This window comes from Phocoena phocoena, chromosome 8 (assembly GCF_963924675.1).
Source record: "Phocoena phocoena chromosome 8, mPhoPho1.1, whole genome shotgun sequence".
NCBI lineage: Eukaryota > Metazoa > Chordata > Mammalia > Artiodactyla > Phocoenidae > Phocoena > Phocoena phocoena.
The window spans coordinates 78,898,281-78,917,951 of NC_089226.1; the positions used below are offsets into that span (position 1 = coordinate 78,898,281).

Sequence of the window (19,671 nt, forward strand, 5' to 3'; positions counted from 1 at the left end):
GGGCTTTAGCTTGAATCATTGATCAGCTTAGGTTCTTGCTAGCTAGGATTTACATACTTGTAGTGGTGTTAAGTTACCTTCAAGAGTACTTGCTATCTGGGTTCATCTCAGAAACCACACCCACGACCACATTTGATGGTTTTCTTTCTGGAGAATGCCAATATTAGAGCCACTGCATCCTAGCCACATTTCACATTAAGGCATCTTTTTCAAGAAAGTAAAATAAAGCAGACAGATTGGGAGAGGAGACTCATTGTTTGAGACCAGATCCAATTTCCTGGACCATCAAAATCTACCATCAGGGAGAAGAAGCCTATACATCCTACCTTACAACTTTATGACTACCAATGTGTGCTCCAGCACATTTTCCCTAGAAAAAAACTACTGTTCCATGTACAACTATCCCAAAGTGGGAGCCTTGTACACTAGACAGTCAGCTAGGTCGATTCTGCTTTCCCTCTTTTCCTAAGAAGGAAGGGGATGAGATTTTCAGGCATATGCTGGCATTGACTTCTTCAGAATATTTATTTCTATCTCAGTTCTTACTCTTTCTGTGGGAAAAGCAGTATCTTTGCTCTGTTTTTCAGAAAGCAAACATTTCCTATATTTATTAGTTGAAAAATAAAACGGAATGAGATCCATTTAGATATTCCCCACAAGAATAATTGTCATGTGGATGGCTAGCCCCCCTGTGGTATTTAAGCTGCCTCAAAACCTTTATAATTATTTTGTCAATGCCGCTCAATGCCACCAGGTAAACACTTTAGACCAAATTTAGTATCTTTTCTAACAAGCAGTGTGCGCAGATTTTCCCACTGATTTTGACCCGTTGTAAATTTTTGATGCTGTTCTCTAAGTGAGAAGAGGGGGATTGAGTGGCCAGAAAATTCTGATGGCAAAGGTAATTGTGGAAGCAATGTTTTGGGGTTGGTGTGTTGGGGCACACAGAGACTTTCCTACCAAAGTAAAAATGTCTATTTTGTGGATTCTTATTCGGTATCTGCAGTCAGCACACCCTGCCTTCTTTCTGACTGAGAAACAATTGCAATTTAGTTAATCTTTTAACGTGAAGAAGAAATGAAAGGTTTTTGTCTTGTTTTCCTTTTTCTTTTTCTTGTCTATTTTAAGACTTTTGAAGCTAAATCTAGTATGCTTAGATTTCAGTGACAACTCTAGCCAAAGAATAAACGTCTCAATTTTCAGTGTTGAAGATGAAAATGCACTTAAAATAAGTGTGAAATTTTATCTTCCTAGGACAGGTGGTTATTGGCCTCTATATTGTAATTTTCAAGTAGGAAAGAACTATTAGAGTCCTTGAAGACTAGAGTAATTGAAGAGGGAATTTGGGGAAGGCCAGAAGAGACAGACTGGATTTCTCCAAGTGTTTTCATTCTCAATATGAGAAATTATGTTGCAACCATATATTTAGCCAGATGATTATATAAACATTGAGTTTTTTCCTTTTACTCTCAATATTTCCTCTGAAAATCTTAAAAATATGAATCTTAACAATGCCGATTGTTAATCATTAAAAACATTCTTTCCAAACTCTCAGAAGAAATTTTAAAGCCAATTTAAGGAAGCTCTTTGCTCTGTTGAAATCAACTGAATCAATTTTTTAGATGGTGTCTTCGTCAACATTATTGAAAGAACTGAACAATAAAGATTCATAAACCTTTATAATGTAGATTCTGAATCAGTCAATAACATGGTCTGATTGCTCAGTTCTCTACAAATTCTGCCTGACTGTATTATACTGTTACAAATAAGCAATTTCGGGATTGATCATTAATTTTCTTACATGGCAGTTACATTAGGGGGCATGAAATCAATACACTACATGAAATTATTCTTGGTTTTTCAAATGTGTCAAAGCAGACTCTATAGTTAAGAACTGTGTGTTATGAACACCTGTGTACACACTTGCTATAACATTTTTAAAAAACAGATGAATTGTTGTTTCTGGAAATTCCTGAGGACAAATAGGTCAAGTCCATAAATGATATCACCATTGTATATTGCTTTTCTTGATATATAGTAACCTATTGTATTGTCATAAAATCTTCTTAATGTTTACGTGTGTGTGTGTGTGTGTGTGTGTGTGTGTGTGTGTGTGTGAAGCCCTGGGTAGCCCAAATGTTATAGACATTATCGAAAACACTGAAAAAGATGTCATGTTATATAACAATATGTCAACCTTATTTTGACATATGTTTACTTGGTCACTTGGTAGACCTGCCTTACTATATTGTTTAAATAAAAGACTTTAGGGAAAATAACTATTTTGCACCCCACTCCTAACCCTGTAGAGAATATTCACATTAATCACTTGAATGCACTTCAATCTGCACTTATTTTTAAAAGAAATAATTAAAATAATTATATATCTATACTTATTCTATAGGCATTTTTCTAAAATTAACTAGTTATATAAATATAGTATTAAATTTAGTGGTATTCCAGGGCTCTATGAGAAAGCTGCATACAATTTTGGAAATACAAAAATATCATCTTAAATTTCCTGTTGATGTTCAGAAATATCATTATCAACTAATATTTTCCATTATAGAGCAGGATTGTTTTTCTAATTTGTCATGAGAGTATAGTGAGAGAGCCACTGATATACTGACATCCCAAGTGAGGGCCATTTTGTGATTAAGTAGCCAAACATTTACAACCTTACATCTGTCTTGTGAAGATAGCTTGATATTTCAAATACCAAAAGTGCAGTAAAAGAAAGTTGGGCTTATGAGTGTTTGTTATTCACATAGGTGTTTACAAATCTAGATTGGTTTGGTCAGGAGATTGGAATGGAGGAGGAAATAATGGCATTAACTCTTTCCAAGAATTACAGTTAAAATAACCCATTAGGTGATTTACAATCAATTACTAGTTACGCTTGCTTAATTTAAATTTTTGTATCATTTTAATATACATCATTGGTAATATCAGTTAAATTTTATTTGTTTGAAAATAGATTATATCAATACTTCAAGGTTATTAATGCTGAATAAAAGAGGTTAACTCTACAGAAAACCTATTTACCTTACAATATTGAGATTGAGCCATGAGATTTCTAAATATACAAATGTACAGAAGGAGAGCTAAACTGTCTAGTATTTTAAAAGAATTTATTTCTAAAAGAACAATTAAAGGGAGACTCCTCTGTGTTTTCTATTTTCTGATCTGATCTTTGCAATAGTGTTTAATTAAGATTGTAATACCATAAAAATATTTCAATAATACTCTCTTTGAAATACTGTTCACAAAGCCCCCTGGTCTGTGGTTTATTTGTTTTTATCTTTAGAAAGAAATGGTATAACCATATAAAATCACAAAACAATGAAATTTATATTAAAGAAAATTTATTTGAATTACACAAAGGGAAAAGTCCTCCCCCTTCCATTGTTGTTCAGAGAATCACAGTTGCCATTACCTGTGCATTGAGTGGCAAACTTGGGTTGAGATGCTGTTTACTTATCAAGGTTTACATTTATAAATGTAGTACTTAAATCATAGATATGAATATTGAACTTTTCAGTAATAAAACCTGTCTATCTTTATAACAGTAGTTTTTTTTTCCTTTTTCGAGAATTTAAGATCTTCAGAAAAGTTACTCTCTGGAAAATCATATTTTATTTAAACTCAGCATTAAAAGAGCTACTGTTTGAAAATATGTGACATGATTTTTAATTTATATAATGCATTATGTTTATCTTGTTATCTCTAATTTCAAACTAATTCAGTAATGCATATACTAAACCAGTATCTTGAAAATCTTAAAGGGAAACAGCGAACCAATTTAACTTAAAATGAATACTGGAATGGATACCATTTTCTTCATATACTGCAGACTAACAAGAGTTGAGTGTTCCATGCGGGTCAGTCACCGTGCTAACTACTTTAGAGGATTACCTCTGTAAATCCTCACAACAATCCCATTAAGTAGGGACAATTTTTGCTCCTTTTAATTTGTGAATAAAGTAAAGTTCAAAAAGCCTTGCCCAAGATTACCAAGATAAGTTTTGTTAGAGCTTACATTTGAACCTGAAGCCGTTTGACTCCAATCCTTCACCTCAGTCAATAAGCTGTACTCCTTGCTCCAAATGGTGACAAAGAGAATGTCAGTCATCAAAACGAATTCATTCCGAATGAGTGAAAGAGGCATTGAGGTCATTCGGTTCCATTTTTACCCATATCTGTGAGTATGTTTAAAAGATAGAGACTGGCATCAAGTTTGGCACATTTTAGGCCACCCTAGGAACTCATCATTCATTGCCCCTCTTATTGAAAATATCCCTGTTCACTCTGTGATAAAACCAACCACAAATTTAACCCATTTTTATGGCTTTGAACTTAGCCCTGGACAGACTTTGTACTGCACCTGCGGCCTTGACACAACTCTGAGCTGACATCCCTAGGGAGGAGTGAGGGAGGAGAGGTGTGCTATGACTGACTGGGCAAATCTGTTGACTCTGCCCTTGTAGTTCCCGTCTGCTTCACTACACAGCAAATGTAGTTTCTACGTACTCTGGAAGATGGTTCCCCTGTGGATCCCCATCTGCTCTCTAGCTAAAATGGTAGATTTTGCATCTGTTCAATCAGGAAGAATCAAGCAGGATACCTATACTGACCTCTAAAAGCTCTGAAATGTGACCTCAGAATGCCATAGGTTCCATCACATGATATTTTTATAATAATACAGTAAGTACTCTTTTCCATGTACAAGTCATTTTATGCTTTGATAATGCTCCGGGTGAAAAAATTAGTGACTGAAAAAGAAAAAGTATCCAAAAAACTTTCTGGGAAAGTACTGAGCTAGTGAAATATCTGTAGGATAATTTGTGAGTAAAATGAAAAACTATATGGTACATTTTGGTTTTGTGGAATTCCAAGTGAAAGTTGTATTCCAAATTTCATATATATATGGCTACTATATATATATATATATATATAAATTTCATATATATTGCTACTATATATATAGTGCATATATACATATAGTGTGTATATATATATATATATATATATATATATATATATATATATATAGCTACTGTTAATCTAATTCTTATCCTCAGGGTTTTGTTTTTTTTTTCCTTCTCTATCATATTGACCAAGACAGTGAGGTTTGGCCCAGATTTCAACACTCATCTAATGTATTTCTGAAGTTCTAATTGATAAAAATGTCCTAACTCCTAAATCATTTGGAAAGTAATTACACTTCTCAATTTGCAAATACTTAGATCAATACCTTCATTAACTTGCTGGACCTCAAAAACGTTTTTAGAAATTCTTTTCCTTCTCATTTTCAGGTATTTTCCTCAGTGTACTCCCTTTTCACTTCTTTCCTCCTTTTTCAGAGTGTATTTTTCTTGTTTCTCTTGTAAACCACAGCCCAATTTTCTCTTCCTCTCCTATTATTTCCTCTCCTCTTTGAGACTGGAGAAGAGAAGGCAAGCAATGGACTGTGGCTTATAAACTCCAGCTATTTTTAAAATTCTTCTATTGATTATTTTTCCCCTCTTTTTACCTTCTCTCCCTATTAATAAACACCAGTTTCATAAAAATTTTCCCCCTATCTCATGCTTCTTTTAAAGTTTTCTCCTTCTGGGTAACATTTAAACCACCCAGCCTTTGGGACTCCTTATCCCTGCCTATTTGGACCGTTTCTTCTTACTTTGCTGACACATATTCTTTCTAGGCCTCTTGATCTTACCTGGCCACCAAAATAAATATCTGTCACCTGCCCTAATATACCTGACACTGAGACATTGGTTTGTTTCCTACTATCTTTCCTCTGATCTAGCCCATATGGCACTGGTTCTTTTTTACCCTTTAAGGATTTTATTTCTTTGCTTCTTTCAAAAAGCTTTCACTGCCTCTCCATTTATTAATTCAGATCTTGATCTGTGGTCCCCTCTCACTCCAGAACTTTAGCAATTATTTTCTAGAGTTCAACTACTAAGATCTTTACTTCTGTCACCTTAGCCTGATGGAATGCTTGAGATTTCAGGTGTGAGCTGAACAAACAGAGTAGAAATCCTGTGGACAAAGCCTTTGGCACCAAAGAAGACCCTAGGGCTACTGAAATCCCCTGTGGGCTGGTAAGCTATCTGCAAGGTTCTTTTACACAATATTGTCCTAACAGCTTCCTATAGGATGTGCCTTTCCTCTTTACCCAGCCCTAGAGAAAGACTCCAGACTTCTTACTGAGCACAGACTGAATTTTTCATTGTAAGGTGATAGAAGGGAAGAAGAAATACTACACTGAAAACACAAAGGGAGCAGAGTATTTAGTTATAATTACTCCTACTTACCAAACATACCAGCCTCTCCTTTGCTGAGCAAAATTAATTTCAAGACTTTGTCAGGACATTTGTAATCGAAAGAATGACTGGAAGAGGACTTAAAGGTGTGTGGGTGGGTTGGGGGGAGGGATCAAAAGCAGTTAAGTGCTCTGGGCTTCCCTGGTGGTGCAGTGATTGAGAGTCCGCCTGCCGATGCAGGAGACACGGGTTCATACCCGGGTCCGGGAAGATCCCACGTGCCGCGGAGTGGTTGGGCCCGTGAGCCATGGCCGCTGAGCCTGCGCGTCCGGAGCCTGTGCTCCGCAACGGGAGAGTCCACAACAGTGAGAGGCCCGCGTACCGCAAAAAAACAAAACAAAACAAAAAAAGCAGTTAAGTGTTCTAACTGCACCTGCAGGATGCAGGGATGTGACATGAGTTCACTTATATGTGAAGGGGGGTGCTGGGGTGGATGCCATTCCCTTGTCTTATCAGCAGTGGCAGAGAAGCATTTAATATGTATCTCCCCTCCTGCAAACTCCAACATATTTGATGGTTTAAAAAAACTACAGAAAAACCCAACAAACAAAATCCCTGAAGTTTTATTATAACACAAAGCAAGGAGACTGATTCTTGCACTATGATGAAGTCAAGCCCTAGTTTATTCAAAAAGGAAGTTGCCGGGCATTTAACGCTTGGCTGTTTTTTCTCACCTGAAAGTGGGGTCTTCCAAAGAATAACCTGTAGAATATTCTTGGGAACAGTCATGTTATTTGTGGTCTTGAATAAGTGTAAATACATATGAGACATCCCTGTCTTCTAGCAGGGGCAAGTATGGAAGTCTACTAACCAATGGGCAAGAAGTATGTGGGCTGTGTGTGTGTCATGTGTGTGTGTGTGTGTGCACGTGTGTGTGCGTGTGTGTGTTGCCTTAGAAATGGGTAATCTTCTCTAAAGCCATGTTGTCATAGTTTTTGTCCTTGGGATCATAGCCTGGAACATGGACCAGGCTTTCTCGCCTGAGGCCGTTTCGTAAGACAGATTCAGCCCCTTGTTTCCAGGTACTGCCATTCTCAAGGTTTTCCTGAGGAAAATGGAAAGACACATATCAGTGGGATAGTCTTAATGTATTCCAAATCAAACTGAGGGAATCTTGCTTAGCCTCTCCCTTTGGAAAAAAATGATAGATAAATATGAAAATAACTAAATGATAGATAAACATGAAATAAATAAATGATAGATAAATACGAAATGATAGATATGAAAATAAGTACAAATAACTGACCCAAGGCACTTCCTAACTGATAATTTTGATGCCTCAATCCATGTAGGTATTACTTCTAATGATCATAAAAACAGAAAGAACAATTTACTGAACATTCACAATACATCAGTGTGTGGTGTGAAGAGGTTTATATATCTAGTGCAACAGTCCTGTGAGGTAGTAGTATTACCTCCTGAGGAGAGACAAACCTGTGTCTCAGAAGGGGGGCCCCCCCTCCTTCCTGTGAACAGCAAGGCCTCTGGTTACAACAGGGGTCCCTGTATGCAAGCTTCCCAGGAGGCTGCTCAGTGTTAGCCTTTGGCAAAGGAGCCCAGTAATGACATACTAAGTGCCCCCTCCCACTCTCGACTCAGCCTTGAGAACAGAAGCTGCCTGCCTTAACAGGGTTTCTCATTTATTCCAGGAAACTCAGGCCTGGGAAGGTAAGTCTATAAAGCAGTAAATAACATGATTCTTTCCTTCTAGAACTTCCTCAAAATCCATTTATCCAAACAATACACTGCTTTGCTGGCTGTCTTCTCAGCAAATAGATTGCCTTCCCATTCTGAGCCCTTGTCAAGGTGATGCTCTCCTCATGGCAAAACTATGAAACTCAGCTTTACTTCACATACATGTTATTATGGTGTTTTGAGGAAGGAAAACAAATGACATCTTAGGAGTTGTGATAAGGGCAAAGAGTCTCTCTCCTAAAGTACTGAAAGAGTAAAATATCTGGGTCTGAAAGAACAATAATAAGCCCTCACTAAAAAAGAAAAAAAAATGCCTGCCTGTAATCAGGCTGAGAGGACAGACACAGATAAGACCCGTTGCAACTCCAACAGGAAACAGTGCTTTTTCCAAGGTCTTGGAATTACCGGTTGCCATAGTAACTCATTGAGTGATTGCTGCTCTTTGAGCAGTGCTGCCCCAGGTGGCTTTATCTTCATTCCCACTTCTCTTACTTAGACCCTTCTCAGAATCTTTCAGTGGGAGCCCGAACCTTTACCCTCTTGTTGAGGGTGGCACTCCCTGGTTCCCCTGGGGTAGCCCTGTCCCCTTGCTGTATGTATCAAGTCAATAAGTCCAATTTGGTCTGACCACAGGCTGTTCCTGGTGGTCTTGGGCTGATATGACCTTAATCGTACTCAGACAGTGTCTCTAGACCTTAATAGCACTGGAACAATGTCCCTAGCCCTGTGTGGCCTAAACACAATTCTCAGCGGGACAAGGGGAGAGCTGGGAGGTTATGTATATCCTGTCACTTCTCTACCTAAGAAGTTCCACCAATAAATCTTACTTTATATTTACACCTCATGGCACACTGGAGATGTTCATGTGTAGATCACGGTGCATGGTTTCCCCCCAGTTCACAGATAAAAGCTGAAGTTCCAAGAGGTTAAATAACTCACCCAAGGAAAGTTAGACATGGAACCAGGATTAAACCCAGGGCTGACTCTAAAGCCCATGCTTTTCACCATTATACTAGATGTGCCCCCTCTTTTCTTCCTTTTCTATTATTAATTTTTAAAAATTTTCCTAGAATTTGCCCTCACAGGGATTAAAGGGAATTTGGGGACTTGATCAGTTGCAACGACAATTCAGCCCAAAGGCACATTTACCTATCAACATAATTTACGTGCTTAAAAACTAGTTAGCTGAGGTAACTGAAGTGGAAACCCAGATTCTTTCAGGTTCTCATATCCACTGCCTTCCCTCCTTGCACCCAGCCTTGTAGATGGTTTAAATGGGCAGAAAGGGAATCCTTTTGAGCCAATTCACATTATTCAGAAGCTCAAACATCAGCTCACCTGCTCTGTTCCACTGTCGTGCTGAACACCACACCAGCACAGTGTTTTGTATTTCTTGGACCAAAAGCAAAATAAATTGCAAACCGGTCTAATTAGCAGCGGTTGAATATCCTTGCCCTTTTGGTGACCTATTAACAAAAGGAAAAATGGGTAAGTTGTTGCACGCTTCCAGGAGTTTCTTTGATGATTTAAGCATTGTCCACTTGAGAAGCAGGTCACTTCTTAGGAGAAGGGTGAAAAGAGGCCTGATTGGTTAAAATACAGAAATTGGTAACTGCTCAAAAAAGTGAGTTTGCCTTTAAACATCCACAAACTGTCAGGTCAGGCAAACTCACGGCCTTAAACAAATAGAAACAACATATTTATTTTTAAATATTTATTGTGGAAAACCCTCCTAGTACCCTTTGTAGGCCAGCAGAGGAGACTACAGGAATTATATAATTTCTTCCTTTAGGAAAGCTCTCAGTTTTCCACCAAATCAGATCTATTAGAGGTCATCAGAATCAGTATTAGTGAAATCAGGAAGATTATTTTTACTGTTTTTTCTTCCTTTCATGCCAGCATCCTGAACAAGGAATACCTTCATGTTCCCTCCAGCTACTCTGGACTTCCCTGACATCTCCTTCCTTATCATTAAAACATACCTGTTCAATGTCCTATTCCTTCAACCCTGTTGTGGAACCAGAGTCTCCGGCCAGCAGAGCCTAAAATATTTACTGTCTAGCCTTTAACATAAAAAGTTTACTAACCTCTGTGTTGGATCTTTGATCTTGTCAGAGAAATGTTATAGATTACATTCTAAATTGTCAGGAATCATATATATGTGTACGGTAAACATATGGCCAGAGGGTCTTTGTTGCAATTACTCAACTCTACCTTTGTAGAGTGAAATCAGCCAGAGACAATAGTATATGAATGGGCATGACTGTGTTTCTATAAAACTTTATTTATAAAAAGAAGTAATGGACCAAATGTGTTCTTAGTTTACTGACGCCCGACCTAAGAGATAAACTTAATGAATTGATAACTAAAGGTTTTATATCTGAGACCTGTAGCTACATGATACATGAAGAAACAAATTGGGAAGGTTCAAACGAGTACAAACTGCTGTGCAGTGGAAACCAGACTAGAATAAACCCACACAGTGCCCTCAGAGTGGGAGGTTCTGGCCACCTAATAAACTGATGAAGATATTTGTTCTTGACTTAGGAAATGGTATTTTCATTTCACAAGGTTAACGAGATAAAGGAAAACAACTCTTAACTGCCCAGTAGAATTTTACCAGTAATAACAAAAACTTTAAAGTATATCTTGGGCCAAGATCACCTTTTAATAGCTGATGCAGAGAATCATTAATGATATAAACCATCTGGAGGTACTAATCAAAATAGACATAATTCTATTTTATGAGTAACATAAATAGCATATATTCGAAGTGCTAGATCATCTAGAAGAAGCAGAATTGAAATGATCACCTATTAAGACCAAGCAAGACAAATAGCAAGAACAAGACAACATACGACACACGATGAGCAGGCCCACAAAAGGCCCCTGGCTTCCCCACTGACCCTGTCCTGCAAACAGTTAACATTTTAAGACCTTTTAAAAGATTCACTGGGCGTTATAGAAGGTTTATGAAAGCCCCTTTGTGACCAGACCTGAAGGTGTTCAGATAGCACTAGGGCCTCATTTGGAAGATAGGTACCAGGAGGCAAGGATCAAAACTATTTTCAAAACTACCCTCTGATAAAGTGCTTCCTTTTGGTATTAAGGACACTTCCCTAAGATTTTGGATATTTGTAGAAAAATAAAACACAAGGGTTGGTACAAGGACAGTTGTTTGTGCTCAAGATGGCAAAGAAGTTTCCATCTAAATACAACATAATGGCTGCTGCATCAACACAAGAACATGTCAATTCCAACAAGCATCTGGAAAATACCTAGAATTTATGATGCCCACAATACCTGCTTTGGAACCAGGCAGCTAAAACTCTAGCTGTCTTCTAAAGGTGACTGACCACTCAACTGATAAGTCTAGGTGTATCCTACTAGGATCAAGGAAGCTTCCATGGTTGTTAGGGCACTGAGGAAAAAATCTAAGCACCATAAATAGACCACCTTTCATTTGAGCCCATTTTCCATAAAGAAAAATATTGGGGGAGTTCATGAATGGCTGGGGTTACAAATTTTATGTTCTATTCCTTATCATAGCCAAGATTGGCTTACATTTAAATGAAGAGCTGGTGATCTCTTGCCCAGAGCAATAAGGCATTGGAGCTTGCACATAGTGTTTCTAAGTCACCAGGAATATTGCCATTCAGATTTTGTGTTGAGTAGGAATCTTGACTTCCCGTATAGCCTGTGGACTATATAATGGTAGTGGAAAACTAGAGTATCTTAATATTTGATTCAGCCAAAGAGGCAGAGTAGATTACAGTGGGCCTATTCCATGCCATCCTCCCCCACCAATCCTTCATGAGCTTTGGCATAAAAAGGACACTGAACCATCAGACGGACTATGGCTCAAGGTACAGGGGGGAAGTCAACACTGGTACCAGAAATGGCGTAGAGTGAAGCTACTCACTGCAGAACTCTGGGCCTAGAGGACTGGCCTCCGAAGGACACCATATGCAAAAGCAACAGTAAGACTCTCCTCTGCTTATCTAGTAGGTTAGTAAAGGCTAACCCATGAGATAGTAAGGCAGTTATGAGGAAAAAACTGAGATGAAGGGGAAAAGAACCACTCTTAATATTTAATCTTCTTACTGATATATTGCAAAGGTTTCTTCCTACTCAGGCCCCTGAGGGCCATGTGTTTAAAGATCTTTTTTTAATAATATATGGGGAATATTTAAGAATACACTATACATATTAGTAATCACGTGTACAATAATCAGGGGGATGCTTTTACATGTCAGTTTGGAGAAAGTAGATAATATCTCTTGGGGAAAACAGACTTTTTGTGGTGGACCCAAATTCAGACCCATAAGGCAGCTGCCTAGTCCAGAAGTGGGTGAGACCAGCCCACGTCTTTCTTGGTCCCCAGAAGAGGAAGGCATGTAACCGACCTGTCGCGAAGCTGATGATTACTCCAGCAGCCATGCATCCCAGGCAGCCTACTGCACTGTAGTATAGGTAGGAGAGCGCATACCAGGTCTCAGCGATGGCAGGTCTGCAGAGAACAATGGCACATCATCAGTTCCGTGTGTGTGAAGTCAGGATTCACAGTGACTTACAGGACAGCCGAGGGTTCATTTTGGGGACTGGCATCTCTCAAAACCCCCAAAGCTTAACTTTTTGTCACTTGATTATTTTTTTTAAAAAACCGACTGTAGACTAGTTGTACTTTATATTCCACTCAACCCAATCCATCTGTGAATTACAAGTCTTGAATTTCAAGTCTTGCTACTGAACCACAATTGCAATGAGGACCGTGCCTTCCATTTCTTCTGCATTATTTATTCTTCAGACATTTACAAGGCCCAGATTTAGTGCCAGAAATTGTGACAGACACTGGAGATTAAAGATGAGTAAGCCATGAAGTCTACATGTAGGAGCTGACAATCATAAAATAGGCTAGAACGCCGTGGTGGAAGAGAAACAAAGGATTTGGAGAATATTCAGAAAGAGTGTCAAACCCAGGCTGATATGTGAGATGATGCCTCAACTTATTTTTTAAAAATGGTTCGTTTTAATCAATCAAAGAAGGCAGTTAGGGCTAGGATTTAGCATTCCAAGAAAAGAGGATAGAATAAGCACGGGCAGTAAGGAAGAAACAACATAGTGGACCTGAGAACTCAGACCTCCAATTAACCCTCTTGCCAATTTCACTCTTGGGCATCAGGATGCAGAGGGATGGATATTTACAGAAAGCTGGAGCCCCCAGACACTCTTCAATGATGGGTACCACCCAGAGCGATTCTCATAGGGGAGCAAGATGGTCTCCTCAGACTTAGCACAGGAGAATGCACTTTTCTCTAACCTGGTGACCCTCTCTCTGGGACCTGATGCTATCCTGAAGGTCAGCATACCTGCTGGACAGCAGTGGAGGCACTGATTCTGTCACATTTGGTGGGACACACTGGTCAGTTGATAAAGGCAAAGGCCATGTCTTGGAGGTTGGTGCAGGGTAAATTAAGGCCCCAATGGCCACCCAAAATGACAAGATGATCCCAGTCAGAAGGCCTCCTAGGGCACCCTTGATGAAGAAAAAAAAATAATAATAATAATGAGAGATTTGACAAAGCCATTGAAAGAATAATGAGATGATGAGTCTTGTGTCTCAGGGATTCTGGTTTTCTACCCCAGATCTTGGCCACATGTGCTAGAAACAGCCCACTTACACTGCCTGCCTTCAACCCCCCACAATGTAGCTTTACACAGGAATAAATGGTTCCTTAAATGAAGACATTGGAGGGTTTTCCTGTGGGCATTATATGTAAAATTTCTAGCAGGAATTTTTTTTCTGCTTTTTGGCTTCTTCCTCATCACTTAAACATCTGCTGAACCTCAGTTTCCAGTAGAAGAGTTTCAGAAATGCAGGAAAACCTCAGATAATGGAATTGCTGGGGTCATTTTTCACTGACAGCCATTATAGGCTACTACTATATAGAAACTTTTACCCTCATAGCTCTTCCCAAGTAATTCTGCTCAAGTCCTCTGACTCCCAAGTTTGGAGTTTTTAGTTTGAGTCTAACTACTAGCAAGTATATTTACTAGTCCTGTCATTTAAGGGTCATACTTCTTGATAAAAAGTTAAAAGTCAATGAGTCATTTCTCCTGTAAAGGAAGCAGAACAATCGAGCAGGGATCACGACCACTGGATGTTGCTGGTCTCTGCCAGATAGCTGAGCCTTCTCTGTGACAGAAAACAACTTGTTAGTTTCTCTATTTATTCAGAAAAAAAGACTCCTCAATTACAGCACCAGAATGTTCTGTTCGTTTTAGTTTGGGGGAAACTAAAGCAATGTGTATGATTCAAATACCTGGGCCCTTGGTCTAGACCAGTGGTCTGCAAACTTCTTAACAGCCAGTTAAGGAGTATTTTAGGTTTTGTGGGTCATTCAGTGTCTGTCACAAGTACCCAATTCTGCCATCACAGCACAGAAACAGCCATAGACAGTATATATACACAGGAGAGTGGCTGTGTTCCAGTAACACTATGTGTGGTCACTGAAAGGTGAATTTCACATAATATATATGTGTCATGAAGTATTATTTTTCTTTTGATTTTTGACAACTATTTAAAAATGTCAACCATTTTTAGTTTGCAGGTCACCCAAAAATTGGAGATCAGCTAGATTTAGCTTGAGGGATATAGTATGCTGGCCCCTGGCCTATCAGTAAAGGGTAAATGGACTTCAGTAGGAGAGTCAGCCCTCACTAATTTATAGTAGCTGCCTGGAGAGCCGTGCTGAGAAGGATTCTGAGGTTGCATCCACATTCTGTGGAAAGAGAGCCATGATTGATTAGTACGATCAGCCATGGCTAACGACAAAGGGAGAGGTGACCCCAATTGGTATTATTTACTTTCCTCTATCTAGAACAAGGTGGTTTCCTGGATTAAATAGCAGGACCATAACTCGCTAACATAGATAAATTAATGTTTAGAATGAACTAAGTTGTTATGTTGCTAGTTATTAGGTTTTTTTTGTAGCTAGGAAATTACCTTTCCTCATATTATCTCCGCAAGAATTAAACTATCCCTGTCAACCTCAATCTCAGAAAAGTTGATTAAAACAAAGTGTCTCCTAATAAGACTGCAAGGAAGCACCACAAATTCCCAAATGTTTCACATCTATCCACTCTCTTTACCTATCTACACAAGATTTATCTAGAATAGAGGTCAATAAGGGTCAGGTAGCCACAGAGACCTAATTAGGTATACCATGTGGCTCAGGCTTTATCAAGACTTCTCTAGTATATTTAAAAATATGAAAAACTGGGGTTCCCTGGTGGCGCAGTGGTTGAGAGTCCGCCTGCCGATGCAGGGGACACGGGTTCGTGCCCTGGTCCAGGAAGATCCCACATGCCGCGGAGCGGCTGGGCCCGTGAGCCATGGCCGCTGAGCCTGCGCTTCCGGAGCCTGTGCTCCGCAACGTGAGACGCCACAACAGTGAGAGGCCCGCATACCGCATTAAAAAAAAAAAAAAAAAAGAACTAAGTAAATAAATAAAAATATGCATACAGTCAGGTTTCCTAGAGTCTAAAGACTTTCTAAAAAGATTTGCATGTTAATGGATGAATGGCAATAAATGGCAACTTTGCTAGATTGAAAAAATTATATTTTAAATATTTAAAAATATTACTATAGTACTATTTTTCCAAATAAGTGTTCCTTTTGATTTATGTTTACTACACAGTCATCCAACCAATGTTTACTTAAAGGCAAACCACTAGCTTGTCAGCCAAGAACACCAAGAAGATTCAGCTGTCAGAATATACCAGGCTGGTCTCCCCTCCCTTTCTTAAATTAGTTAATTAATTAAATTACTTATAATTTTGGGTAACTAAATATAGAAAAGAAAATTTACGTTTTTAAAGTTTTCAAAATCATGTTTTAACTAAACTATGTCTGATCTCAATATCTATTTTAAATTTCATTTTGTGGGCTCTTAATTTAGAGAAGACAATTTAAACCCTACAGAATCAGGTTTGATGCCATGACATATGGTATTTCATGACCACTACTTTCTTGGCTTTCTGCTCCTAATACAGCTTCACTGAAGTCAGAGATTGGAAGGCTGGGGTTCTATTTAGTTCTGCTGTAGAAAGAAGCCCCCATTCTTTTCTGGCAAAGACAAATAGCCTTTCCAAGGAGGACTGAGAGGAGGGAGAAAATGTCTGGGGCCCAGTCTCAGTTGGGAAGTGTGAAGAGGGGTGTGAGAGACTTACCTTCCAGTTCACAAAAGGGAACAGGATTCCCAGAGAGAACAAGCCCAGCATCGGTCCCCCACACATGCCGTGGATGCTGAGGGCAGCCTGTGGATCAAAGCAGATCAGTTCAACACTACACTCCCCTGAATCTGTGGCCCACCTAGGACCACCCCCTTTCTTGGACCGGAGATGAAATACAGTCTTAGTCCTGACTGTGCCGCTCATTAATCATGTGCTTCCTGGAAATCATTTCTCCATTCTGGGCTCATTAATAAGCACTGTGTATGTAAAACACCAAAAACACCTACAAACATACATGTGTGAGGGTGTGCACGTGTGTGTAAACACACACAGGCAATTTGGATTTGGTAGAATAAGTTTTCCCTCAAGCTGGAACTTATTGATTTGTTTATATTTTCTATCTTATCAAAAGCTTTTTAAATAATGTACCTAATAAATACATCTATAACTTATGTTGAATATCTCAGGTACTTGATCCAGCTGTTCTAATTTAGTTTGAATAATTCTATAATTTTAATAATAATAATTGTCTGTTACCCCACTCCTGCTATCCCAGCAGAATACCTCAAGGATGTTGAAGCATTAAGTTGGGACATGATGGGGAGGACATAGGACATTCCATATCCTATAACCCATTTTTATGGCTCTGTCTCCTTTGGATATAGAGAGAGTTTGGCAAATGCATTTCCATATCTCTTAACCTCTAAGTTATTGAAGCCGGCGAACTGGTTAGGGGCTTTAATTAAGCTAGTTTTCTATCAACCTATAGCCTTGGGCCATGGCCTTGCAGAAGTCTTGAACATACACAGGCACTGACATGCCTGCAAGGGAGCATGTACACACATATGTGCACGCGTGCGCGCACACACGCGCGCACACACACACACACACACACACACACACACACACAAAGCTACTCTGCAATGCAGCCCTGTCTAGTTCTATCAATGCGACTGCAGGGCTCTTAGATAAAGTGGCTGTGATAAGGATGCTCTAAAGACTTTATACATATTTCCTATTTGTCAGGCACCCCTATGTGTCTTATGTGTCAGATAATAAAGATTAAATACCCTGGCACTCTAAATAAATGACCTCATTTCATCCCCACAATGACCCTGCTTAGTTGGTAGCACTAACTGGATTTTATAGATGAGAAATTTGGACTGAGAGAAAACATATTAAAAGTATACTTTCAGTTAGAAAGTGGCAGAGATGAGATTTAAGAGTTTTAAGCCAGGGTTGTCTGGCTCTGAAACCCACATTTTCTCTCCTAAGAGCAGTCCCACCTAAAAAATAAAAAATAAATAAAGTCAAGAGCACAGACCACCATCATGGTCTCCTTTTTCTGTTTAAGGGGAAAAAGTTCTTGAAAGAGTCCAGCACTAAGAGAATATTGAGATTCAAATTTTGGCCCTGACACATGTAACACATAATTTGGTGAACCTTCAGTTATTAACTCAGATTCACTTTACTTCAGAGAGTCTTCTTTCTCTATAAAAAATAGAAATAGGACCAAGGGGCCTTCAAGTCCACTCCAGCTGCAATATAAATTCATTTATCCAGAAAAATGAGCTACAATGTACTGTTATGATTGTTTTTCCAGAATAATTTTTAGAGAAGTCAATGATACAGATTGATCTTTGACAAGATGGAGGCAAATAAGATTAAAGTAGATACTTTTCCCTAACATCAATACTTAATATTCTTGACATATTCTCTGCTGATTGATAGTATTAATTCATAGTTGCTGTGGTTGCTGAATTTGGAAGTTAATTTACTAGCTATTATATGGGAGAATCAATAAGTTAGGAAAAATGTTTATTTCCTCCTGCGGGACAGAAAATGAACAATCTCTTACAAAGTCCTTAGCCAATATGCCCCAGGGGGAAAAAAGTCTTCACATGCTAGAAAGAGAAATAAATCAAAGAATTTCTGGATTTGAAAAATATGTATTTCTTTAATGTACAAAACTAACCTCAATTTCTTATCTTTCTTTTTTTGTTGTCATTAAGTGTGTTTAATTGGAGGAAGACAGAGCTCATCTGACAACCTCCACCTCAGTGGCCAAATCTCACTTAAGCCCCTCCTGCAAGGAAAGGACAATGGCTCAGAAAGTGTGTTCTAGGACTGAGGTTGCCTTGCTGTGTCTTAGCTTTCTCAGATGTCAAGTGGGGATCAAAGTACCTGCTTCCTGGGTTGTTTTTGTGTGCGTGTATGAGAGTATTCAAAGTGGAATCCAAAAGAAGTCTCTGAATAGTGCCTGGGCACTCTGGAGCACACGATAATTGCCCCCCAAATATTATCTACTATTATAATCTTGCTATTATCCTCTTACCTACCCTGTTAGTGAGCTCTCTGATTCCTGAGGTGGGCCATTTGATGGTTGGACTGTTTTGAGAGCTAGAAAGTACTTTTTTTATACTTAAAAAGAAGGAAGGAAGAAGGAAGGAAGGAAGGAAAGAAAAAAAAGGAAGGAGAGAGGGAGGGAAGGAAGGACGGAAGGAAGGAAGACCACTCCCCCCAAATAAAAGAAAAAAAAAAAAAAAGAAAGCACTTTCTTAAATTGAGAAAAGAATACTCCTGGAGATCATGACAAGCCTTGGTAGAACTAGCTGAAGGTCAGTAGGATAGCAGCATAATGGACAGAATGGCCTTTCTCAGAGGGAGCTCCGCAAATCACTAGTTAACAGATTTTTGCTGCTGTTACCTGCCCCTCCTCCTATCTCTTCTCCCCGCATTTGGTTCTGTGGTCACATATTTAAAGGGAAACAGCTTTCTTGCTAGGTCTTCCCAGAGCCTTCGATATGCTACTGTGTGCTGTGGATTTCTGAAAGGGGAACACATTGTGCAGCATTTCCCAAAAGTCTTTGACTGGAAATTTTCACTCTTGGGGCATTTCCCAGGGTGAGGGTCTCTGGAAAACACTTTGAAAATCCTAAACTAAAACACTGAAAAGGCCTTTGTTTAAGGAGATGACATCTGCCCGCCCCCAGCACCACCAACAAACACACGCCATGAGTGTGTGTCGGTTTTGTGAACATGAAACTAAATCTGGCTCTATGCTGTATACCTATGGGATGTTTGGTTTCAGTCTTCCATATTCCCTGAATACATTATTCCATTACATTAGATCTAGCAAAGCTGTTTGGAAAATTAAATAGGGGGATTATAGTCTTTCTGCACCTGTCAAGTCAGATGTGTTCAGAGAAATGAGGGGGCCATTTTAGGCACAAATATCTCTCCTAGGAAACAACACATCAGTGTTTTCATTGTCCCCTAAACTGTGTGAACACATTTTAACCAACGAAGAAAGCGAGCTTAGCATACTTATTTGAATAAGGACAAGTCAACGAGAGCATCACTCACAACTCCCTCTTCGTTATAAGTTTTATGTGTTACACCAGCCTTGCAG

At 39.0% G+C, this 19,671-nt stretch overlaps 1 protein-coding gene across 1 annotated transcript in view; it reads right to left on the minus strand.

Annotated features, from left to right (window-relative positions):
• Nucleotides 1-7,221: 7,221 nt before the first annotated feature.
• SLC5A12 (solute carrier family 5 member 12) overlaps nucleotides 7,222-19,671 on the minus strand; it is a 48,754-nt gene continuing 36,304 nt past the window's right edge. Inside the window, exons 11-15 of the mRNA XM_065882178.1 lie at nucleotides 16,257-16,343; nucleotides 13,394-13,560; nucleotides 12,431-12,534; nucleotides 9,363-9,490; nucleotides 7,222-7,374 (exon numbers count right to left, since the gene is read on the minus strand). Coding sequence (XP_065738250.1) covers nucleotides 7,222-7,374; nucleotides 9,363-9,490; nucleotides 12,431-12,534; nucleotides 13,394-13,560; nucleotides 16,257-16,343 — 639 coding nt within the window. The remainder of the gene's footprint in view (nucleotides 7,375-9,362; nucleotides 9,491-12,430; nucleotides 12,535-13,393; nucleotides 13,561-16,256; nucleotides 16,344-19,671) is intronic.